The sequence below is a fragment of the Patella vulgata genome, chromosome 7 (genome assembly GCF_932274485.2).
Source record: "Patella vulgata chromosome 7, xgPatVulg1.2, whole genome shotgun sequence".
In the NCBI taxonomy this organism is placed as follows: Eukaryota; Metazoa; Mollusca; class Gastropoda; family Patellidae; genus Patella; species Patella vulgata.
This window is the reverse complement of record NC_065885.2, coordinates 2,333,795-2,353,100: the sequence shown is the minus strand read 5'-3', so window position 1 is coordinate 2,353,100 and position 19,306 is coordinate 2,333,795. Positions and strand designations below refer to the sequence as shown.

General features: G+C 37.5%; 1 protein-coding gene across 4 annotated transcripts in view; it reads left to right on the top strand.

The window, feature by feature from the left end:
• Positions 1–14,737, top strand: part of LOC126827910 (uncharacterized) — a 93,758-nt gene extending 79,021 nt beyond the window's left edge. For all 4 annotated transcript variants that reach the window (XM_050557487.2, XM_050557488.2, XM_050557486.2 and 1 more), the window contains exons 3-6: positions 239–329; positions 5,312–5,441; positions 8,661–8,843; positions 12,979–14,737. In XM_050557487.2, the coding sequence (XP_050413444.1) occupies positions 239–329; positions 5,312–5,441; positions 8,661–8,843; positions 12,979–13,908 (1,334 nt within the window). In that variant the 3' untranslated portion in view covers positions 13,909–14,737. The remainder of the gene's footprint in view (positions 1–238; positions 330–5,311; positions 5,442–8,660; positions 8,844–12,978) is intronic.
• Positions 14,738–19,306: the final 4,569 nt, after the last annotated feature.

Genomic DNA, 19,306 nt, shown 5'->3' with positions numbered 1-19,306 from the left:
AATTGGGAGATAATTGTGTTATTATTTCTGGAGTGAAGATTTTTAAGTGTGAGAAAGATAACCTATGATCGTATAATAGTGAGTTGACAACCTATTGAGCAAAAGACATAGAAATAATTATGTTTTGACTTTCTTAGAAAATATGAAATTGTAACTTTAAACCCTATTTCATGTTATTATATTGAAATTTTTAGATATAAATATTTATTTAACTGTATATATGTTTGTCTATTTTCAGTTGGTTTAAGTCGAACACAAGTGGTAGTTATCTCCACCTGTTCAGCTATTATTGGTACATTCTTCTTCGTAGCTGCTATAATGAGAATCAGGTACGATTATATATATCTTACAGCTTCTAGTCTTCTCCCTCCCTCCCCTGACTTCCTCCTCCCTTACCTATCTTCTCCAACTTCCCACTTTCCTCCCTTCCTTCTCCAATATCTCCCTCTCTCCCTACCTTCTCCATCATCTGTCCCTTTCCTCCCCTCCCTTTCTTCTCCAAGATCTACCTCCGTCCCACCTTCTCCAACATCTCCCCCTACCCCACCTTCTCCAAGATCTACCTCTTTCCCAACTTCTCCAACATCTCCCTCTCTCCTATCCTCCATCCACCAACTTCTTTATCTCACCCCCTCCTTTCCATTTCCTCTCCCCCCCCCCTCTCCGCTCTCTTCATTCTTTAACTTCCCTACCCCCCCCTCTTTTTTCTTTAAACATCCCTCTCCTACATGCATCTTCCCTTCCTCCATGTTCTCCCATTCCTCCCATCTATTCCTTCTCCAACTTTCGTCTCTCCTCTCCCACCTTCTCAAAACTCCTCTCTCCTATCCTCTCTATCTTCTCCAACTTCCCACTTTTCTTGCCTCCCTTCTTTCAACCAATTCACTCTCTCCGACGTCCCCTCCAACTCCTACTTTATGGCTCAACTTTTCCGTCTGCAAGATGTCTGAGTTTAAATTCTATGCTAACACTGTCTACGATATCACCCTTGGTGGAAGTAGACGTAAAACTCCAGGAACCAACGAACGATGGTGTTAACAATAATATGCAACATGAATCACTGATTTATTACACCTTAAGAACAATGATATTGTGCCAAATGGTTTAATACTCAAGGGTCTCGTTACTATCGTTAAACAAGATTAAAGTGGACTAAATCTATTTAAGGCCAGCTCAATTTTCGTCAATGTCGCTAAGATGCAAATAAGGTTAGGGCACGTGATTGTTGGCGAGATTGTAGGTTAGGGTTAGGGTAATCATTTGAGCTAGGTCCAGGGTTAGGGTTGGGATCAGTGCTAGCTCTGTTTACATCTCATAACCTTTAAGTTGACCTTATCAAATAGATCTAAGCATTAAAGCCCTGTTTACATCTCGTGACCTTTGACCAAACTAGAAGTTGGCCTTATTAATTAGATCTAACCATTAAAGTGAGTGGTTTCAGGATACATCCTAGACCTAATGATGTACTAGATTCTCCTTTGTGCTTGATATTCATAAGAGGATAGTTGTCGAAAAATACGACCACCACTTACATGGAATACAATCACCATTGTACATGGAATAATGTTTCCACCGGGTTGGTCTGTCATCGAGTAAAGTGTTGTGGTTTTGATTGAAAGCTTGTATGTGGCAAGGAGTAGGGTAGCCCATTGAAACTTCCATTATACATGGAATAAAGTTTCCACCGAGTTGGTCGATCATCGAGTAAAGTGATGTGGTTTTGATCGAAAGGTTGTATGTGACAAGGAGTAGTGTAGCCTGTTGAAACTTGTAGGTTTTCCAGAGGGGTGTGCGCGTGTGTGTGTGTGGGGGGGGGGGCTGGCTGAATGGTATAAAGTGTACACTTTAGATCATATGGTCTGTCACAGAATCAAGTGCTATGGTTTCAATCCCAAACTTGTATGTGACACAAGGGGTAGGTAGGGTAACCTGCCTAAACCCTCAAAGGTTTTCTCTTTGTACTTCCACTGCTAAATACCCCTAGTCAAGCAAATTATTGAAAAATATTGGGTCATCTCTTCAAAGTGTGTTGTATCATAAGGTCTGTCATTGAGTCAACTGGCGTGGTGTCAAATCCCCGGTTGTACGTGACAAGGAGTAGGTTCGCCTGTCCAACCTCGTGGGATTTCTCCAGGTTCTCCGGTTCCCTCCCACTGCTAAAGACCCCTACGCGCAAGCGAATTATTGAAATAAAAATTAAACCATGTGTTAGTCCCGAAATGACCTAGTTTGTGTCGAGTGGATGTTAAACCCCATTTCTCTCTCTCTCTCTTTAAAGTCTTGCAAACTATAGTGCCGAAGTTGAATATATAAAAGGAATGTCAGTCCAAAACAGATCCATAATTTCTTCTGTTCAGTATTCAGAAACATTTCAAACACATAGCCGAACAAGTCGGTCAAAACAATTTTTTTCAGGCAATCATCAAACTTTTTCAGGCTGGCCAAAAAATGAAATAAATAAGATTTTAGTGGATATAAAAGGAAAAATGAAAATTATTCCATCCCGTAAAATGAAGTGCCTGAAATCTGGGACTTTTATGGACTATTGGGTGGGGGGATTTCATGCCCAACCAGAGTTCAGAGTTTCAGAAAATCACACATTAATTCTGATTTTGATTCAGGGTGTCTAGTCTCTTAAACTCAAACTGCAGGTCTATTGGTTCTACTTGCCGATCGGGCACTCTTGGTTCTACTTGCTATCAGTTCTACTTGCCGATTGGGTGCTATCTGGTAAAGTTATATAGGTTCTACTTGCTGATCGGGTGCTATCTGGTAATGTTATATATAGGTCCTACTTGCCGATCGGGTGCTATCTGGTAATGTTATATAGGTTCTACTTGCTGATCGGGTGCTATCTGGTAATGTTATATAGGTTCATTTTTTGGGCGTGCCATCATATTTTTTGGGCAACAAAAGATACCCTGCCCCCTCAAGAAAAATCAACTGGTATGCCTGTGGTCAAACATGCAGTATCCGCTGTAAGTGTTGGGGGGATCACGGTGGCTAAGTGGGTAAGAAACTGGCTTGCTAGCCTGGAGATCGGGTGTTCGATCCCTGAATTGGCTGAGAATGTTCATTCAGATTTTCCAGCGTGGTACCCCCTTGTCAGTGATGCAGGACGGAGGGCCTGACAAGGACAGCTGTCTAGTCGTACTGATGGGACGAAAAACCGAGGTCCCGTTTACACATTGACGTGCACGTAAAAGATCCTTGACAGTTGGAATTCGATATATGAGTAGGCCGTAGAGCCGCTGTCCGGGCAAAATTGCCCTATAGCACACTATATGGCATATGCCCATCTTCATTAGCCCAGTTTGGAGCAATACAGTAGGACATTAAACCCCATTTCATTTCATGGGCCTCTTATTAATCTGCTTGAATCCCATGATGAAAGATGATCTGTCATTGATATTTCTAATTTGTTTTCTTAATTAGGGACAATTTTATATTTTCCGAAAAATTCAAATTACATTCAGAGACTTTAATGGAAATCTGAAGATTGACCTAATTTTTTCCAAGGTTGTCTGTTTTGTGATGGCTAAAACTATTTAAGGCCAGCTCAATTTTTGTCAAGGTCGTTGAAATGTAACTAAGGTTAAGGCACGTGATTGTTGAAGAGATTGTAGGTTAGGGTAAGGTAAGCATTGGGGCTAAGTCCAGGGTTAGGGTTAGGGTTAGGATTAGTGCTAGCCCTGTTTACATTTGTGACCTATGAAACAAAATTGAGTTGGCCTTATTACTTAGCACTAACCACTTCGTGATCTCAATGTTAAGTTGTAAAAGATTAAAAGAATTTAGAAATGTTGTAGAATCTATGAAGTAACCAATAGTAGCTCATATCATGTAAAAACTAGATTAATCTTGTTGATGATTGTTGGAGTTATTTATAGTTTAGTTCTCTAAACATTAATACCATCTAATGGAACTTTAATGTCTCTATGGATTAAGTGTTAATACACTCTAATCTGGTCTAATCCCTGATACAAGCCTTCTACATCATGTCATATACTTAATAAATGAGAATCTATTTGGTATTAACGGTACAGTGTAATGGTTTTAAGTGAGATCTCTTAGAGCTGTTGTCAATCCTCTGTTAACTCCCCTGTCATGTAAATAGATTATTTTTACAGATAATCAGTGAAAGACAGATGATTATAAGTGATGAGATCATGGCTTAAGGTCAAAATTTAAAGGATTTAGAAAAAAAACCTTAACATGTATAAAATGTCCTGAACTAAATCATGTGGATATTAGGATCATTTCGATTGTGCCTGATTTTTACATTTTGACTACCTGTTGAATTTCATCTACGTGACATAGAACATAGTGATGGATGGTAGACTTACATGACATAACACATAGTAGATTTACATGACGATGACATGACATGTGGTAGAGGTACATTACATAACACATGGTAGATTTACATGACATAACATATAGTAGACTTCCATGACATAACGCATAGTAGACTTACATGACATAACACATGGTAGATTTACATAACACATGGTAGACACACATTACATAGCACATGGTAGACTTACATGGCATAACATATAGTAGACTTACATGGCATAACATATGGTAGACTTACATGGCATAACATATGGTAGACTTACGTGGCATAACAATGGTAGACTGTAGACACATAGCTGATGAAATCTACTGCACTGACTCGACTAACAAAATTAGGTATACACCATACAGTGTGATATGAGGGGAAATTTTGCCCAAACATCGGCACTATATGGTCTACTCATATTTTGAATTCCATCCGTCAAGGGTTCTTTTATTTGTAGGACGTACGCCAATGTGTACACAGGACCTTGGTTTTTCATCCCATCTGAATGACTAGACACTGTCCCTTGTCAGGCCCTTCGTCCTGCACCACTGACCAGGGGACACCATGATGTAACGGATGATAGGCCTATATAACATGATGGTGGTCCTACCAGACATTATGGATGAAAGGCCTGGCTGTATAATTTCAGCTTTCTGAATAATTATTTAATGATGTAATGAGAGAGAGAGAGAGAGAGAAATGGGGTTTAACGTCCACTCCACACAAACTAGGTCATTTTGGGACCAACATATGGTTTAATTTTATTTCAATAAATCGCTTCCGCTTAGGGGTATTTAGCTGCCACGTACAACCGGGGATTCGAAACCATGCCAGTTGACTCAACGACAGACCTTACGATACGGAGCGCATGTGCTAACCATTTGCCATCCCCTCCCCCCCCCATGAGATAATGAAGATACTGAATATTCAGCTTTGTTTATTTAATGATATGATATTTTATTGTAGGAATTATGTAAAGCGAATACAAGCTGAACAACAATTACAGCGCCGTCAGACGTTTAGAAGTTGTAGTTTTACACTGGCCAATAATAACAGCCCATCTCGTGATTCTAGTCATAGTAAAGCCAGTCCTAAGGTAGGTCATTGTATTTTCTTAACAGGTATTAATAGCGAAAAAAGATATCACATTAACAGGTATCAAATAGGACGCAGGTATCAAATATTGGACAACGATATCAAATATTGGAAATGATATCAAATATTGGAAATGATATCAAATATCGAACAAAGATATCAAATTAACATGTGTCAAATATCGGACACACATTAACAGGTATCAAATATCAGACAAAGATATCAAATGGCGGCAGGTATCAAATAGCGGACAGGTATCAAATAGGGGACAGGTACCAAATAGGGGACAGGTATCAAATAGCAGACACAGACAGAGTTTAATGAGCAGAACATAAGAACGCTAACATCAATCATCAACAAGAGAACAATGAATGTTTATGTCAACAAATACTTCATTTTAACTACAACAATCAGTTTACACTGTAACCCGGGTATCATTTAATCTTGTGTATCTAGCACTAATTTCTTTCACATTCGTTTAATATCAAATCTGTGTTTAAATTCAGAAAAAAACATTTAAAATCACCACGAATCATCTAATTTGTACTTATGTCCAGTTTAAAGCTGACTGATTAATTTTGATAATAAGTATTTAATTTCCTGACCACTGTTTATACATCAATAATCAATTGGGTTGTTTATTTTTTTAACAGTGATCGAGAAATTAAATCCTTGTGAATGGTCAGCTTTAAACTGGATACAAGTACAAATTAGATAATTTTGGGTGATTTTAAACAATTTTTACAAATTTTTAAACAAAGATTTGATATTGAATGAATGTGGAGAAATGAAATGAAATGGTGTTTAACGTTCTACTGTTCTGCTCCGGGTGGGCTAATGAAGACGGGCATACGCCATACAGTGTGCTATGAGGGAAATTTTGCCTGGGCAGCGGCACTGTCGCCTACTCTTATATCGAATTCCAACTGCCAAGGGATCTTTTACGTGCACGTGGAAGAAATTAGTGTTAAATACACAGCTGTAGTGGAAACAACCATACTTGATAATATAACTATAACCGATGTCTAGGTCATATGTTATTTTATCACTTTTTAATTCTGTTTTAAATTTCAAATCTATATTTTAATATTCATTAATGTCTTAACCCTTCAATAATTATATGTTTATGTCAACACTTTCTAAGTAACTAATTTGTATAAATAGACAAATGTATGTAAGATGATTCATTAGTTGGAGAGACCAGCTTATGGAACCTATATACATACTAGTTGGAGGTCCGATACATAGGAAATTATAAGTTGTTAAATTGTTGCTGTTAATTATTTGCTCTCGAAATTAAGTGTTGAAGATCCATTCCAAGAATCTGTATTCATTTCTGATACTTAGAGAACACTCATTGAGGAGCTATATTCCCTGAAAGACGCACAGTGTTATAACTATGCTTTAGGATATATAACCCATCATGTCAATCAGTAGTCTTGACCTGTTCTCAAACAACACAACTACTTGTTCCGAGTGGATTGTCTGTTCGTAATTATATATTTGGTGCACGATGACCCTTCAGATGACAGGCTGTGATTAGAATTCCTAATAAATTCCTCCGAAGGGGGATATCCGTTTATTAGTTGAAGATGCTGATATAATGGAACCCTTTAGTGATTTTGTGAAGTAATTCCAGAGATGGTTCAGAAAAACGGTTCTAGTTAAATTCCTCACATGATAGGATTATTTTGAAGAGCCAGAATGTAACTGCCAGTTTTCTTTTTAAATATCAAAATTTAGACAAACCGATTAAATGATCCCGAGTTTATAAAGCTTTCTCAGACTTAAGTTGAGAATTTATTCAACTTTCAATCACTGTTTATGAGAAATATCTTTGATGCAGAAACACAAAACTTTGCATATAGTTTCTTATTGATGTATTTGATACATTAAAACAACACAAGTTTTATAAAGGGCTATATTTTAGTGTAAATAAGGTGAACAAGTTTGAGTAAATTCTCAGCTTAAGACTGAGAATCCTTGTGAACTCGGGGTCAGGTATATCAAAGATTTTAAAACAATCCTGGAATTTAACATTCTACTTGTCTACATCAACTGAGCTAATGGAGATGAACACACACCATGTAGTGTACTATGGGGGAATCTTGCCTGAACAGCAGTATTACCACAATTTTTTTAAGCTTTAGAAAAATAAATAAAGGTGTTTGAAGTATATGTAGGTAAAAAATATTTCCTATCTAGTGTAAAATGAGTAAAAGACCCCATTCTGCCCGAACAAGTTATGTCTTGTCTAAACAATGCATGTGCCATTGACGCCACATGTTGAAGGGAGTCAACTGAACAGATTGCAGTATTACCGCCAATAATTCTGTTGATTGTAGGAAATCAGAGAACCTATGTAACCCAGGAGGTTAGGCAGACAACCCTGATGGTAATGTCCAGCCTTGTACAGTATATTATTTGTACTTAAAACATACACTATGTAAGATTTAGATAAAGAGTCGGCCATTCTTGCTATAATAGTTCGAAAATAGATAATGCAAAATGAATGTATTGAAAATTTCGTTCAAATTGCTCCATTGCGAGCGAAGATATTAGCTTTTAAAGGTTTGACACGATGGTGCATTAATTGTAACCACCGCACTGGTTGTTCGAAGATTGGCCTCCCTTCTCCATTTATAAATTCAATCAAAATATGGCTGAACCGTTCTAATCTACTTAATATCGCAGATATCCGATGGCATCGAGAGTTGATTATGTTTTTGTCATGTTAATAAAAGTCTAATTAATAGTTTATATAATATTTCAAGCCTATATAAAGACTTCCAATAGGCAGATTTAGCTCTTGCATAATCTCCCGTCAAATGTCAAGACCTAGTAACTCACTTTTTTATCAAAAATTGAATTTGGACCAAATTTGTAGTTACTAGGGTATGTGCTTCCTGTTGTTGTACTAGATATTCCAATCTTTTGATTTTGTAAGCAGTTACACCCATGACACAACCTAGCAACTTCCTTCATTTGCCTAGTATGCCACAGAAAAACCTAGTAATTCAATAGTCAAATCAATGGATAAGCTGGGGTTTAGTATTCATTCATTACATTTTCCTTTGTTTTCTTAAAATAAGAAAAACGTGACTTACTAGATGAATGTATGTTTAAGAAATAGGATGAGTAATTGGAAAATTAATGTATGTTTGTTCCTGTGATGAGAACTTGAGATGATAATAATGACGAATATTTTTCTGTCTTTCAGGGTAGTTATACAGTACGAATGCCGAAGGTGAACAGCTCGGGTAAAATAAGCTCCAATGGTTCCCGTACTTTACCTGATACTAAACCACTTCTTACCGTTAATCCTATCACCACGACAACCATATTACCATCAAAACTTTCCAACCAATCACTAGACTATATTGATGAAGATCCAAAAATAATGGTAAAATTATTCTTTCGTTAATTGCTTAAATTTTCACTGCGTCGTTACCATGGGTTACTGGTTAGCCGTATATGCCAGTCATGGCCGCTTGATAAAAGAATTTGTGACCAACTTCTTCCATTTTGACCGCACAATAATAATAATGCCATATTGAATTGGTCACCTGTTCTGACAATTGAAATGTGATGTGATTATTCAATGTAGTCTGATATTTGTCTATATGAAAAATCATACCCCAAGTCAAATCATACCCAAGACAAATTGTACCCCAAGACCAATCGTTCTTAAGACAAATCATACCCCAAGACAAATTGTACCCCAATACAAATTATACATGAAGACCAATCGTACCCAAGACAAATAATACATCAAGGCAAATTATACATCAAGACAAATCACACCCAAAGACAAATCATACCCAAGACAAATAATACATCAAGGCAAATCATACCAGAAGACAAATTATACCCCTAGACAAAACATACCCAAGACAAATTGTACCAACAAGATAAAACATACATGAAGACAAAACATACCCAAGACAAATCATACGCCAAGATAAGTTATACCCAAAGACAAATCATACCCCAAGACAAATCGTACCCAAGACAAATCATACCCAAGACAAATTATACCCCAAGACAAATTGTACCCAAGCCCAAGACATATCGCACCCCAAGATAAATCATACCCCCAGACAAATCGTATCCCAAGACAAATTGTACCTCAAGACAAATCGTACTCCAAGACAAATCATACCCAAGCCGAAGACAATTCATACCTCAAGCCAAATCATATCTCAAGCGAAATCAAACCCAAGACAAAGCATACCCCCAAAGACAATTCAAACCCTACGACAAATACCCAAGACAAAGCATACCCCAAGACAAATTGTACCCCCAGACAAAACATACTCAAAGACAAATTTGCACCTTTTTAGCATCCAACCTCGTGGGTTTTCTCCGGGTCCTCCGGTTTCCTCCCACTGCTAAAGACCCCTACGCGCAAGCGAATTATTGAAATAAAATTGAACCATGTGTTAGTCCCGTAATTACCTAGTTTGTGTCGAGTGGACGTTAAACCCCATTTCTCTCTCTTCCCCTTTTTAGCATGAAAAGTTTTATTTTCAAAACCATATGTATATATTTAATTTGGTATTAAATACATAATCCTTATAGATCGATTCAACTGATTAAGTTAATAGATTTTTGCGGTCAGGCTTAAATAAATATCAGTTGGAATGTGTTTAAAGTATTCGCCTATATAATCCTTATTAATTAATTCACCTAACAGAGTTAATAGATTTATTCCCAATCTGATTAAAATACAGATCTATATTTTGTTTGGTTGTTTTATGCTTCTAATAGCCCCCGGTTGTATGTGACAAGGAGTAGGGTCTCCTGTCCAACCTCGTGGGTTTTCTCCGGGTCCTCCGGTTTCCTCCCACTACTAAAGACCCCTACGCGCAAGCAAATTATTGAAATAAAATTAAACCATATGTTAGTCCCAAAATGACCTAGTTTGTGTCGAGTGGACGTTAAACCCCATTTCTCTCTCTCTCTCTCTCTCTCTCTCTCTCTGTCAAGCTACACAACCAACTTGTTTATTGAATACCACTTGAACAAAATAAATCTTTAAAAATGTCTTGGATAAAATAAAACAGAACTGAATGAAGATAAGAAAGAATGTAATAATCAAAAATCAATTTATTCTTGCGTAAGATTATTCACTTCTTTAATACAAACCAGAATTTAATGTTTTATAATTCAATTACTGATATTTTGTGAGTAAATTATCTTCAATAATGGAATTTTTCTTTTTTAAATTCTTTTTGTATAAATAGCATATTATATTTTTCTAAGAAATGTGAATATTGAATGAATGTTATTTATTGATTTAAAACTTTTCTTTTATACAAAAATGAAGACATTTAGAGAACAATGAGGCTATTCCATCTGTTTGTATTTATAGTTCGTTAAACATACATTATGCAAGATCTAAATCTGCCTATTGCAGGTCTTTCTTTAGGCCTGAAATGTTATATAAACTATTAATTAACTTATCCAGACCATAATCAACTCTCGATGCCATCCCTAGCCTGCGATATTTAGCAGATTGGAATACATTTTTTAAAAATGAATAATTGAGACATTGTTTTTTATCGTACCAACTTTAGTAATGATGATCGAGGCCATCCTAAAATTCAAAAGCTAATATCTCGGTGCAGAGTGGAGCAATTTGACTGATATTTTCAGCATATTCTATTTACATGATCTATTTTTTAACTATCATAACGCGAAATGTCAACTCTTTATTTAATCTCCCATAATGCCCCTTTTAAAGAAACATATTTTATAGACTGATAAGATTATGTTACTGTGGTTAGTGGCATATGTTTTATTGCCTGGCAACATAAACAGGTGCGGATGGACGAGGATGGAACCGACTATTCAGACTTAATTTAATCTTTCGAAACATAACAATTGATTTCTGAATGAGTGGTCCTTTAATCTCAGAAACAGTTGATTTCTGTATGGGTTGACCTTTGACCTCCGGAAATAATAAAATAATTTATTCTCTTTGAAAACAATATATACCATAATGAGATACAATGAGATTTATTGTGTACTAGCTTGACTGAGGGAGCGGTTGTTATTTCTTGATCAGATGGTTAGGCGGTTTTGGGAACATTAAGGGCTGTCAACGTACAAAAGACTTTGCAATTAAACGGCACATAAACAAGTTGACAGAAAATAATTAAGAATTTACTTAGCCCTCAATATGTATGGTAAATGGACAGTAAGTAATGATAAATACATTCTGAAAAATGGACTCTCCCTCACTGAAGCAAATTGACAGACATGGCCTCTAAGATCAATTTATTTATAGCTTGCAGTATCCCCCCTTGTATACAAAGTTTTAAGAGGGATTTGAAGCAAAGTTTTGATAGATTAATTAGTTTGAATATGTTTTTAGTCCAAATATATCATCAAATCACACAGTTTGTACGTGGGAAGGCATCTTTAATGAGATACAATGATTTATTGACCAAGAAAAGGAACGTTTTTTTCTGATAAAACATGACTGGATATAGAAATTATGAGATTCCAATATTCTCCAGAATGATCTGATTGTTTCGTGTTTCTTCCTTTATCAAGCTAATTTTTAAAATACTGTCTTGAAAACTGATAAATATTCTACAAATGTCAAGTGAGATAAAATATAAAACCCCTCAAGTCTTTCATCCAATAGAATATTTTATTACCTTCTAGTTGCTGGTTAACACAGAAATGATCAAGAATAAAAGAAAGAATGAATGAATGAACAGACCAGAATGGAGGAGCGAGGGAATGATGAGTGAGTGATTGAATGAATGAATGTCCTACTTTTCAGCACCAAACCAGCCAGGAGCAGGATGAGTGAGTGAGTGAATGAGTGAGTGGGTGAATGAATGAATGAATGAATGAATGTCCTACTTTTAAGCAGCAAACCATCTAATGAAGATGGGCTTGCAGTGTGTTATGAGGAAAATTCTTGCTGGAACTTCAGTAATATTTCGAACTATTAAGGAATCTTTTTCATGTTAAAACGGAGATTGAGCCTGGGACCTCCCATGCCAGTGAGCCAGCACCTTAATCACTGAGCCACTCTGACCCCCGATATCTTGAGACAATAAAGATGATCCACCAGTATGAAAGACCAAACAGCTCTTTATTCAGTGTTCTTAGTCCTTATTTCCTCATTTGTTGTCATATTTCGACATTTGTATAATAAGATACAAATGTTAATTTTAGTGTACAAATGTCGAAATACAACAAGAAATGAAGACATATGAATTAAGAACTAAGAATTAAGAACACTGAATAAAGAGCTGTTTGGTCTTCCATACACCACGACCACCGATATATTGAGACAATAAAGATGATTGCAATTTGTAATGAAATTAAATGTATATCAAATCGATCAATTATTTTGTCTCCGGTGAATCAGGTGAATCAGGTGAATCCTAAGAAACTTTCTCGATCAAAACCAGGATTAAGCCCTGGGACTTCTGTGACCCACTGTGATGCCTGATTAAATGTAAATGAAATCAATATATTAATTTAATCATATTTTTCTTTATATCTTATTTTAGGAACCAAGCGTTGATACGATCAAAGAAGTTGTAAAAGATGAACCAAAGCCTGCCGATAATCAGCCTTTAATAGAACGGGAACCATCCCTTAAAAATAACCCAAACAACGGCATCAAGCTAGAAACAACACGTGGTTGGACATTTGACCAGGATGTAACAGAAGCTGGAAAACAGGGACTACTTCGCGCAAACTCAAGCTTTGATCATACTGACAAACGTTACGGTTTGTTGCACGGTAATTCAGGTGCAGGTAGGCCCACGGGCCTTGTGCGAGCAATGTCTGGTTTCGACAAAGATGATGGTGTCTGTGACACAGTTATTCCCCTTACAAGAGCAGGGGAGAGCACTCTACAAAACAATGTTAAACAATTTCCTTTAAGTAGTGTATCCCCCATAGTAGAGGAACTTCCTACTCCAGAAACGGTCGAATATTCAAACTTTGGATTAACCCAATCAGATGAGAGTTTATCCACAAATGGAAGTTCGCCGTACAGCTACGGCAATCAATCGGAATATAAAAATGGTTCCATGTTTTGTATTCCGGCGAGAAACATTATGGTTAACAATCTGACTCCATCCCCTCCTCAGGACAATTCAAAGGAAGTGGTTTCCATGTGTCCAAACACAGTTGTAACACAAGATTCGATTGGTTCAGGTGTAATAAATAATGACAAACATTCCAATGAGAAAACAGGTGTCATAATGATTCCCTCAAATGTTTCTATGGAAACAGACAATGGTACTAACCTAGATAAACAACCGTTGACTAATACCATCAGGGGGCAATCTGACAATGTATCTCCGCATCCTGAAGGTTCTTGTGAATCGTCTCCCCTTAACCCAGAAAACAAATCTCCACAAACTCAAAAACAAAAACCTTCATTACAGAGATTATTATCTGTGGATGATGAACGAACAACCTTTTTATAAAAAAAATTATCTTTTAATTTCCATTTTTGTAAATAGTTGCACCAGTACATTTGCTTAGATCTAATAGAAAATTTTTTTTAACAAAAATCTCTCTTTTAAAATTAAAAATTTATAGAAAAAGTTGTGTGAACTGCCCGAATTAGTGAGTGGTATCATGTGTTCTAGAAATATTAAACATACCCTGCCTCATGTACAACACCCATCACTACTTATGGCTGAACAGAGCAATGATTTAGATTGGATTTCAGAAGCTACTGGTTATAAGACAATCTCAGTGTGTGTGCATGTGCGTGTGCAGTTGGTGTGCTGATGGATGTGCTGTGAGAAATATATATATATATATATATATATTAACTGGATACGAGAAACGGCAACACCCCCTTGATAGAGTAACTATAGCTGGACAGGCTGATAGATCCAAGGAAAATGATACCGGCGGGTATTACAACCAGAAACGTTAAATAATCTCTACTCTAAAACAAGTCTGTTGTGAAGCTGTTTAGCGAGGATTCCTTAATCTATATAAATTAACTCAGGATTGAAAATGAAGGGCTGACAGCGTCACTATAGTAACACTGATGTTGGAATCTACGAGTACGCAATCTGTCTAAGAGTGAGAACGGTGTATAATATACTCGATATCCTTCACTGTAAGGAGTCACGATGTACAGTTTGTTAGACTTATCCTGATTTTAAATATTTATAAATACCTGATCTTCTGTAAGATGAATGAAGTGAGATTATGTTGTCCTGTTCCTGTTGTCCTGTTGTTTTTGTTTGTGTTATTTTATTGTTTATCAATATGTTAACAGATTTACGTGTTTGTTTATCAGCTTGTTTACTTCACATTGGTTGATTTTAATCTTATACACGAAAATAAATCAATTTCTGTTTCATCCCCCTCTCTCTCTCCCCAACCCCCCCCCCCCCCCGAATTCGAATCCACCCATTTGCTTGTGCAATATGAGGATGACTTCACAATACACACAGGGTACAATTCTGTGGAATATAGATGGATGGCCATGGGTATCAAAATAAGCAAATAAGTCATGTTGCATGGTTTCGTGTCTCCTGCTTGTATGTAACAAGGTGTAGGGTTATCTGTCTAACCTCGTGGGTTTTTTTGGGGGTCCAGCGGTTTCCTCCCACTACTAAAGATCCCTATGCACAAGTGAATTATTGAATAAAATTGCAGCATATGCTAGTCCCAAAATGACCTAGTTTGTGTTGGGTGGATGTTAAACCCCATTTCTCTCTCCCTCTCTCAGATGGTCAGTGCAATTCACGTTTAGGGGATTTTGCCATAGCGAGATTTCAAAACATCAAATATTATAAGTTGACGTTAAACGGGTAATAAGTGTGCAAATGGCCCACAATTTATAAAGAAGGATGAAAGATAGATGGTCAACATGTTTATAGCGTGGTGGTTATAGCCATACATAAATTCTATTATCTGGGTACAGTGTATTTAGCAAGGATTTCCTTTAGAAGCCAATAAAGAACAAAGGCACACATTTGAGGACAGAGAGCAAACATCTGGGGTCGGATGTAGGGATAGGCACAAATGCACATGCCTGGGGGTTAGGAGCACACATCGAATGATAATGGGCAATAGCCTAGGGTCATGGGAATGGGGCAAGGGGCTCTTAGTGGGTTGACAGATAATAAAGGGAAGGCAGTGTGGAGTGTTCTTGGCTCTTCTATTGATCTTTTTATGAACCATAAGGGACCATCTCAAAATTTCAACACTTGTATCCCAACAAATAAGCCATAGATTCATCTTGATCCACCTGTCCATCCATGCTGACAGAGATAGTGTTGATATATATCCGTTCATGATGCAATATTAAATAATCGACATTTAATTTATCATTTCCTAACCCTTGTTCAACCCACCCACCCAGTTCCGTGGATTATTCTTTTGGACCCGAGTGTTGAAATTTTCTGACGGTCCCTATAACAGACAATTTGAGTCATTTAGACAGCTGTAGCTTTGTTATTCTACATAAGTTAATAAATTGTTTTTGACTCTAAGAAAATGATTTTTTATTTATGTACGAAATGTGTGTTTTATTTAATTTTTTTATTCTGACTTCTTTACATGGTTCTAATCGTATTGTTTTAGAACAACACTCAAAGATGTCTGATTTATCTTTTTAAAGATACATTATATAAGAACAAAATCTACCTAATGCAGGTCCTTGTTTCACTTCAAATTATTATTTAGACTTATAATCACATGACAAGCCCATAATCATCTCTAGACTGTGTCTCTAGACTATCTCTAGGCTTTGTCTCTAGACCATCTCTAGATTATCTCTAGGCTGTGTCTCTAGACTATCTCTAGGCTGTGTATCTAGAATATCTCTAGACTGTATCTCTAGACTATCTCTAGGCTTTGTCTCTAGGGTGTCATATTGAATGAATTAGAACACCTGTGCCATTTAATAAGTAAACGTTAAAATGGATAATCAAGACCTTGTTTTCTCAGGGTCCTCCCGTCACCGCCCACTGAAGTAAAATTGAACCATATGTTAGTCCCGAAATGGTGTGGTTTTTTCTGGGTCCTCCGGTTTCAGGCCCACTGAAGTAAAATTGAACCATATATTAGTCCCGAAATAGTGTGGTTTCGATAACCTGCTTGTACCTCATGGGTTTTCTCCGGGTCCTCCGGTTTCCTCCCACTGAAGTAAAATTGAAACATATATTAGTCCCGAAATGGTGTGGTTTTGATAACCTGCTTGTACCTCATGGGTTTTCTCCGGGTCCTCCGGTTTCCCCCCACTGAAGTAAAATTGAACCAAATGTTAGTCCCGAAATGGTGTGGTTTTGATAACCTGCTTATACCTCATGGGTTTTCTCCGGGTCCTTCGGTTTCCGCCCACTGAAGTAAAATTGAACCATATATTAGTCCCGAAATAGTGTGGTTTCGATAACCTGCTTGTACCTCATCGGTTTTCTCCGGGTCCTCCGGTTCCCTCCCACTGAAGTAAAATTGAAACATATGTTAGTCCCAAAATAACCTAGTTTGTGTCGAGTGGACATTCAACCCAGTTTCTCTCTTTTTCATTAGCCCAGTTAGTGAACAAATGTAGGACATTAAACCACATTTCATTTCATTTGTTTGTGATAAATAAAGTTCTTCTTCTGGAACATGTTAAACAGTCCTACTCTTAATTCAGACAAATTACTCCATTTTGGATTTGAGAAAGATCTCTAGCTGTCAACATAATCTGATTACTATCTATTGATTCTTGCTACTAAAGCTATAATTATATAATACTGGTTTATAGACAGTCATCAGGCTTTCTTTGATAAGATCGTGGGTGGTTGGTTGGCCGAATGGTTAGCGTGTGCTCGCTGTATCATAAGGTCTGTCATTGAGTCAACTGGTGTGGTTTCGATTACCTGGTTATACGTGACAAGGAGTAGGGTAACTTGTCCAACCTTATGGGTCTTCCCACTGCTAAAGACCCCTACGCGCAAGTGAATTATTGTAATATAATTGAGCCATATGCTGGTCCAGAAATGACCTAGTTTGTGTCAAGTGGACGTTAAACCCCATTTCTCTCTCTTTCTTTGATAAGGTCAGACAACTGAAATTTTTGTTAACTAAAATGGGGGAATTGGTAGAAAAGCGGTAGCACAATTTACCCAAATCCAGTTGAAATAATGGTGGATTCTGTTACAACTTCGAAACTTGCTTGGAAATAGCATTTTGAACGGCATTTTGACCCCAAAACGTTAATGATGCATTATGTAAGATTTAGATTACTGCTACCTGTATTAAAGGGATTAAAGGGATGATTACAGTCCCAGACAATCGTGCTACCTGTATTAAAGGGATGATTACAGTCCCAGATGATCGTGCTACCTGTATTAAAGGGATGATTACAGTCCAAGATGATCGTGCTACCTGTATTAAACTGATGATTCCAGTCCTGGACTGTTGTTTGTTGTTTATTTTTTCTGTTCACTGACCAAATGTTTAATCTTTGTGTGATTAAGTTTTATTTTGAAGAAAATTACGTTTTGCTTTGTTTATCTCCACTTTTAGGGCACTTTCATCGGGATTTTCAGGCGTGGTTTCCACTTGTCAAGGGTGCAGGATGAAGGGCCTGACAAGAAAAGCTGTCTAGTTGTTCGGATGGGATGAAAAACTGAGGTGCACATAAAAGATCCCTTGGCAGTTGGAATTTGATATAGTGTCACTGTCCAGGCAAAATTTCACTTATAGCACACTGTATGGCATATGCCCGTGTTTGTTATCCCAGTTGGAGCAGAACAGTAGGACATCAGCCCCAATTTCATTTCAATTCATTTCTGTTAGTGTACTTCCTTAATCATTACAAAGTGATATCAGGTGTTCTGAGATATAGGTGTGGGAGAGAGAGACAGTGGGATAGAGGGCGAGAGAAACATAGGGGATAAGGGAGCTGGAGTAAGAGAGGCGAAGATGGAGAAAGGGTACACATGGAGAGAGGAGACAGGTGGAAAAAAAGAGACAGGGAGAGAAAGACAGAGACAGGGAGAGAAAGAGAGAGAGAGAAATAGGGTTTAACGTCCACTCGACACAAACTAGGTCATTTCGGGAATAACATATGGTTTAATTTTATTTACATAATTCGCTTGCGCGTTGGGGTCTTTAGCAGTGGGCGGAAACCGGAGGCCCCGGAGAAAACCCACAAGGTTGGACAGGCGACCCTACTCCTTGCCATGTACAACCGGGGATTCGAAACCACGCCAGTCGACTCAATGACAGACTTTATGATACAGCGCGCGCACGCTAACCATTCAGCCATCCAACCCCCCCAGGGAGAGAAAGACAGAGAGGAGAGAGAGGTGTTTAACATTCACTCAAACAGGTTATTTTGCGACAAACATAGATTACTATCCTCAGTTCTAGACGGTAGATCCAGAGAGAAATGGAGTTTAGAGTCCACTGTAAACAAACTAGGTCATTTCAGGACTAACATATGCTACATATGTAGGGGTCTTAATAGTGCGAGGAAACTTGAGGTCCCGGGGAAACCTATGCCTTGTCACATACAAGCTTGGGGAGTGAAACCATTGACAGACCTTATGATCTAAAGCACATGTGTTATACCACTTCATCACCCAATCCCTCCGTTGAGGAGAAAGCAACAGATTTAGCTATTTTTAACCAGGATGTCAGAGCATGTCTTTTTATTTCTCAGAGCACGGTTTTTTCGCTCATCAGAGCACGGACATGATCCAAGGCATGTTAAAATATAGAGAGAGAAATCGAGTTTAACGTCCACTTGACACAAACCAGGTTATTTAGGGACTAACATATGGTTCAATTTTATTTCAATAATTCACTTGCAGGCAGGGATCTTTTAGCAGTGGGAGGAAACCGAAGGGCCCAGAGAAAACC